Source organism: Plectrocnemia conspersa, unplaced genomic scaffold (genome assembly GCF_051122295.1).
Source record: "Plectrocnemia conspersa isolate PC_06_02 unplaced genomic scaffold, ASM5112229v1 ptg000013l, whole genome shotgun sequence".
In the NCBI taxonomy this organism is placed as follows: Eukaryota; Metazoa; Arthropoda; class Insecta; order Trichoptera; family Polycentropodidae; genus Plectrocnemia; species Plectrocnemia conspersa.
This window is the reverse complement of record NW_028277177.1, coordinates 6690926-6697976: the sequence shown is the minus strand read 5'-3', so window position 1 is coordinate 6697976 and position 7051 is coordinate 6690926. Positions and strand designations below refer to the sequence as shown.

Genomic DNA, 7051 nt, shown 5'->3' with positions numbered 1-7051 from the left:
CAGCAAACTTTATTAGCGATATATCATTTTTATACTCTATGACACACAAATACAGCACCAGTGCTTGTAAATGTAAATAAATTAAAACACTTTTCGAAATATAAGTCTCACTTATTGTAAAATTAATATAAATCAACCACACGAAAAAAATACTTTGAGGGAAAACTTTAAATTAATATTGCAGATAAGATAAAGTTTTTTTATATTTATTAAATTTAGACAAATTAAATTAAAAAATCGACTAATTTATAGAAAACGAAATATTTAGATGCTTCTTGTATAGAGACACTCCTATTAAATAAAAATATTTTAATAAATAATATTAAAAAACATATAAGTATTATTGCAAAAAGTTTTATATTAAAAAAAATATAAAAGCAGTATTTTATCGATATTTAATCGCTTATATACACATAGTAGGATTAAATTGAAACTTTTAACTAAAACTAAATAGCAGTGCCACGGTTGGTTGGTTTCAACCAACAAATCGCGGCGTATTGTCTCGTGTGGATAATTATAATGTATATTCAGTTTCGGTGTTTTTGCCCCCTAATGCCGCGATTACAGCAGTTCCCCATAATATTGTATCCAACTATCTACACTGATACAGCAGCTTGGTTAAGCGAATGAACGCGCGGATTAACAAACATAGTTCAAGTATGGTTTTGTTGCCGTCGTTAATATACCGACAAAATAATACAATGTTAGTGATAAATGCACCCACCAGTGGGTTTGTTAAATTAAATTAATAGATTAAACAAAAATTATATCTACCTATACATTTATATATTGCATATTTTGTAAGTGATGCTTTGGATGATTAATGTAATACAATAACATACTTGATTCAAAAATGTTTTTTAATATTAGTCCATTAAATGATTTTAAAATTCTGACGTAGACATGGTTGGAAAACTTTCAATAGAAGTGGCTTTAATCATATGCAGGTGAATATTTTTTATATAATCTTATTTGTTTTGTTGAAATTTATATATTATTTGATTTTTATTTATTTCAGAATTTTGAATGACCGTTATTTATATACTGCTTTTTTGATTTTTAATATATTGTGCAGGATCATCAAAAGTGGCAAGAAACTGAGGACGTAATTCTACTGAATCTATAAATAAATCTGACTGTAAATTAACCACAAAAACATAAACCTGATAATTGTATAGCAAGATCCATTAAAAGGCAAAGATTTATTTAAATTACTTACAACTTGTTGAAAATTTGATTGAAAAATTCTACTTCATTTTAATTGTTTTGACGAATATTTATAAGTATAATAAAACAAATATTATAACTTAAAATTACATTTATTATTATAAAAAGCTTTAACGCTGTATGCATATTAAATCTCTACGCGTTTTCAACGACAATGATAGATTAATACCATCGATACATTTCGCGATACAGATAGATAGTAGGTACGTTGAATCCCCAGAATATAAAACATATTCTTTATACTTACAGACCGCGTGTAAAAATAAATAGACTTCGTGTTAAACGGTATTTAATTTTACATACAATCATTCTATAAATATACTGCGTTGCTATTATTGATCAAGATTGAATAGAACAGATTATGCCACTATTAGTTTGGGCCACGTTTACAATTTTACCTTGTATTTTCCTCAATTCTTCATAACCCATTCATTCAATTAAACCTGTATGTATTACGTGGGTACATAAATCTTGGACAATTTTTCCGTTCGCGTGGGCGCCATGGTGTTAAAGAGTCACTCGGGCCGGCTTGCGGGTGGGTGCTTAAAAGTTTGCCAATGGCCGTTAACACGCTAGCGGCGCGATGGCGTGAGGCCCGGCCGTTAACGGGTTATTCGCGGATTAAGGGGGCGCGATTTGAATAACACAGTTTCGGGCGCTTGTTTAACGCCAGGGAATACCGATGCCCATTAATGCCGATATTAACGACTGTTACCGCTTATAACCGACCGCCGAGTTGCAGATGGATTTTGTGAACTCAAAACCCTTTGATCGACCGCGGAACGCCCACCATTAAATTGTTTTCGCATTGAAAATACGATTTAAATAATTGTATTTTTGTCCATTAATAAAGATTTTTATATTATATTTCAAGTAAGTAATTTTATATCAGGTGTAATGGATTCGTCGTTTTTTTATATATTTATATTTTGGGTGAACGAAAAAGTAACGTTTATATTTACTTTGTTTACTGTTTTAATATGTTTACTCAAACAGGTCTTGGACAGAAAGCTCACATGACAAAAATATATTTTTACTCAAAGAAAACAACTTGTAATTCAACTTTAAAAAAATCAAAAATAGTTATTCAATGGCAAGCAGTAAAACCTACTTCAAAGCCTTGGTTCGCTGTAAAAAAAGTTATTTTGTGTAAGTAGTAGTGTTTCAATTAAATTGTGAATTACGAAACTATTAAAGCTGGCTAAACAATAACAGAAGGCTGAATCGTTTGCACGAGAAAAAAATTTAAAGGTCCGCACTTATCAACACTAGTCAAATATTTCTACAGCATGACAGTGCGCGTCTCTATGTGGCAAAATTTATGCTAGATAAAATCAAGGAAGTTGGCTTAAAGATTTTTATCGTTTTATCATCCACCTCATTTTTTAGACCTTGCTCCTCTTGACTACTTTTAATTTTAATTAATGTAACACTTCCTAGAAAGATGTCAAAAAAGGGCAATCGAAATATTTTAAAATCAAAATCATTTTATGCAAATGGAATTAAAAAATGACTCGAATTATATATTTAGAAGAAAATTAAAATTATTATATAAAATATCGTTTTTAAATGGTTACATTAAAAACTAAATTCATTACGGGATTACCTAATTTATAAAATTTAATTTTGTTAGCAGAATTTTGTGATAAAAATAGGCAACACCCACACTTAATGCTATCGATGTAACATATTCAAACATGATACGAGTATATATGGTTAATTTTTATCTTAAAAATGCTAACACTTATATTAATTAACTTTTAAACCATTATAAATAAGATTCATACAACTAAGATCCACCTTATATTATAAATACCGATGTTAAATTATTCCAGGTTAATTACTCCCGCGACCCAAACGTTGAAAATGGGATATCAATTCCATGAAACGAACTCTCCCATGCCTTAAAATTCATACACAATTGTGTATACCCATGTATTCGGAGGCACGCTTATTTAACAATTAGAAGGGTATAGTTTGCCGGTTGTCACCCGGGTCGGACGCTAATTGCGAGTCCATTGGACCGTCTCTAACAGTCTCCCCAGCGGTCTACCGCGGCTCTTTGTCGCCCATTGTGTGTTTATCTCTAATTACATAGAACGTGAACAAATAGCCATACGGAAAATCCATCTTTGGCCACGGACATATGTGCCATGCTCCTCGCACACTTTGTATGTGGCTTTTATATTAAGCCACTTATGGTGCTCGGGCACGCTTTTTAATTCGTCTGCGTCTGCCTGGTATGGTGATAAATTATATGGCATTAGAGGATATGTTAAATAGTATGTAATATATTTATAAAAATATAAAATAGTATAAATTTTAATCTGGAATAACTTGTTGATATTTGTCACACTACTGCTAGAAATCTTTGCTAAAAATTAATCATGCTTCAGTTATTATTACGTATTACATTACAACATCTTTTAAGGTTTCGTGAATTTACAGTTTATCTTAATGCTTTTAAGTTTTTCCGGTGTTATGAATTGATTTATAAAATCTAAACTTGTACTTTAATTATGTAAAAATATTTAAATATAAAAAAATGTGAAATTTCAAATAAATGTAAAGCGCATATTTCCTTTTATATAACAAATTAAATCATAAAATTATAAAAAAATAAATTGTACACGTACAGACATATATTATTGCATAATTATAACCGTTGAATGTAAAATTATGTAAATGAGACGTGACCTTTATCAAGATCAACAACCTTGACGTGAAATTAAGTACAGCTTATTCAGTTACTGTAAACGACGTCAGAATAATATGGCAGATTAAAAATACATCTCGCACATTTTTTGTAGATAAATGGTGTTAAAGTGACGTTAGATTACTGTTATATCGATAACAATATAAAGTTAAGCTTTTTGTAAACTAAATTCAATACAAAAAAAAAATAGAATGGTTCGGAGATTTTTCTATTTTCCAAATACAAGCGGATTTTTTTATAATTTACTAGTTATTGTTTCTTAAAAAAATATTATTTAAAATTATTTTTGTAGCACAAAATAATCACGATTATTTGTCTTTGTAATTTATACTCTAATTTATGAAACACTATGTTTATGCTTTAATAAAAATAAATTACAGCATTTTTATTTTTATTTTATCATAACATAACTTCTTCTGAAGAAAACTCGGTATTTAAAACCATAATTTAAATTATTGCTGCCCTAACTAATATTTCAGATATTTTTCCAACTATTAGTTAAAAACCAGTGAATTTATTATTATAAATTTAAAAAGCAAATTAAAAAATAATGTAATTTAATTTTGTAATGTTTATTTAAATAAATAAAAACTGATATATGAAAAAAGTATATTTAATACATAAAAATGTAAATACAGTGCAAGTGAAATGAGTTAAAAAATTCTACGTATAATATAATATTGTGTTATATGTATTTTAATGTGAGTATTTTATAATTACTCTTGCTGTGGTTGTTCTTCAGAACTATCTGGCTTTTCAAACTTCTGCATCTCTTCTGGAGTAAACCTATATTTTCCATGACTGTTGGGTATTTCTCCCGGGCTGAATTTGTACATTCCATGACTGTTAGGCAACATTTGTCCTCCAAATCCAGGAATCATATCAGCACCTGGTGCTTTTGGAATATTGCCTGGCACAGCTGGCACGTTGGGGGTTGCCGGAAGACCTCCTGGCATTTGGGGTATAGCCGGAGCTCCTGGCAACTGTGGCAAAGCTACAAAAACAATTTCAGTCGAATTATTTATGGGCTGACGCAATCAAATTCTAATAGATTTCAAAACTATGTAAAATGTTTGGAAAGTAAGGATAAGAACCACCTAACGTTGCAAAGCTTATAAGACATTAAAAACAGCAACTCTGTGCTTGTAGTATGTGTTTAAAATGGACGTGTTCAATATTAATTTTATTAAATGTTTATACCAATGGCATTATAAACAAGCATACGTTAAAGCATAATTTACTGAATTTAGAACAGAAATGAGTTAAGAAACATGTATATTAAAGACTTAGTGAAATGGCATAAATTGTTAATAGTATCAGTATTAAAAAATTTTTTTTTGTGAAATTTCTAGAAAAAATAAATATTATTAATTTTTATTTAATATTTAATTATATATAAAGTTCTTTGAATGTCGAAACTATACTATATAAAAACTAATCAACAATATTTATTCTTAGTTTCTGTAATGTGTGATGGTACTGCTGATTTACAAAGAAACCAAGAGACGTGTAGCAGCATATCAACAATTTTATTATTACCTAAATTTTTTCTTCATTAAAACATGAGAGAAATTAAATTGGTAAAATACTAAGACAGCGATGATACTTCTTCTGAAGATTTTAATAAAAAAACAAGCATTATGTTTTGATAGAATTAGAATATCAAATATGACTTTGATGTTGAAAAAAGAAAATAAATGGGACTAAGTATATATATTCTTTTTACTAAAAAATTGTGTACTATAAAAATATTTGGATTTCAAAAAATGCAGAAAATGATTTTGCGAATAAAAATAATCCATAAAAATATCCAAATATCGATTGAATGTTAAATAGTGAGTTTATTAAAAATGCTTTAATATTAATAACAGCGTTACAACCTGTTAAAATAACTTTTTTTTTAAATTTAAAAAAAATATATATAATGACTTACACTATACGAATAAGCAATAGTAAAAAAAATGTATAGCATATTATTTGAGAGCAAACAAAAAAAAATAATTTAAAAAACAGAAAGACTCATTTGTATATAAATAATACTTACCTTAAAATAAAAAGATACAATAAATAAAGATAGTAATTTACAAAACATAAATACACACTGAAATAAAATAAAAAACTTACTAATATAGGTTAAAAATACACTAATTTGTATAAAAAAATACGTCAAAATGTAAAAAAAGATTGAATTAGAAAAATGCTTTAGAAAATATAAGTATATATATATATGTACTTGATTAAAAATATAAAAACAACTACATTAAATTAAATAAATTATAATCTTATTTTTCTAAAAATTATAAGTAGAAAAATTATATGCAATATAATTAAGTCATTTAATTGTAGATTGAATTTTATTTATATAATAAAAATAGAATCATATTAATGTTTAATTAAAGATATGTATATCTAATAGAATAATGAAACAATACAAGAAAGTTAAAATGTTAAACCTTAAATACGAAACTGTTATTTTGGCAATAAAATATATTATTATCCTAATAGATTGAAAATTATTTCTAACCATCACAATAATACAGAGCGAAGCAAGCAATGGTGACGAACAATAAAACTTTAGCCATTATATATAAATCTGAATTATCGCACTTGAACTACTGCCTTATACAATTTTTATTTAGTACTAAAACTATGATGTGGCTTGACATATATTTATATGACTGCTAAATGGATCCTCGTTTATCTTTTAACCATAAAACATCTGATGGGGTTTATAATTTTTTTTATATAATAAATGTTTATTATTTATAATTCAAAATATATATTTTTTTATGGTATCCTTAAAATTATATTTATTAAATATTAACTATTTTATTTTACAGATGAATTGAAATTGCACTAAAAATGCAATATGCATTTTTATGGTTAATATGATTGACTCATGCAGTAATTAGACAAACACAAGTTGTATTTTACAACGCAATAACCATGATATTGTAAATGTACCTAATTATATGTTTTACACCAGCAACGTTTTTAATATAATTGCTCTTTGTTTATTGTTATCAATCGTTTGACGCATAAATGCTTTTATCTAAAGTGAAGCGTTGTAAGAGTTTCCCACGGATTGAAAACACGATTCTCTTTATA

The 7051-nt window shown here is 27.4% G+C and overlaps 1 protein-coding gene across 1 annotated transcript; it reads right to left on the bottom strand.

The window, feature by feature from the left end:
- Nucleotides 1-4595: 4595 nt before the first annotated feature.
- On the bottom strand, nt 4596-6563 carry LOC148227147 (uncharacterized). Its single transcript, XM_088202907.1, has 2 exons — nt 6468-6563; nt 4596-4937 (listed from the first exon to the last, which is right to left on the bottom strand). Exons 1-2 carry the CDS (start codon nt 6523-6525, stop codon nt 4660-4662), a joined length of 336 nt encoding a protein of 111 aa, XP_088059033.1. The 5' UTR covers nt 6526-6563; the 3' UTR covers nt 4596-4659.
- Nucleotides 6564-7051: the final 488 nt, after the last annotated feature.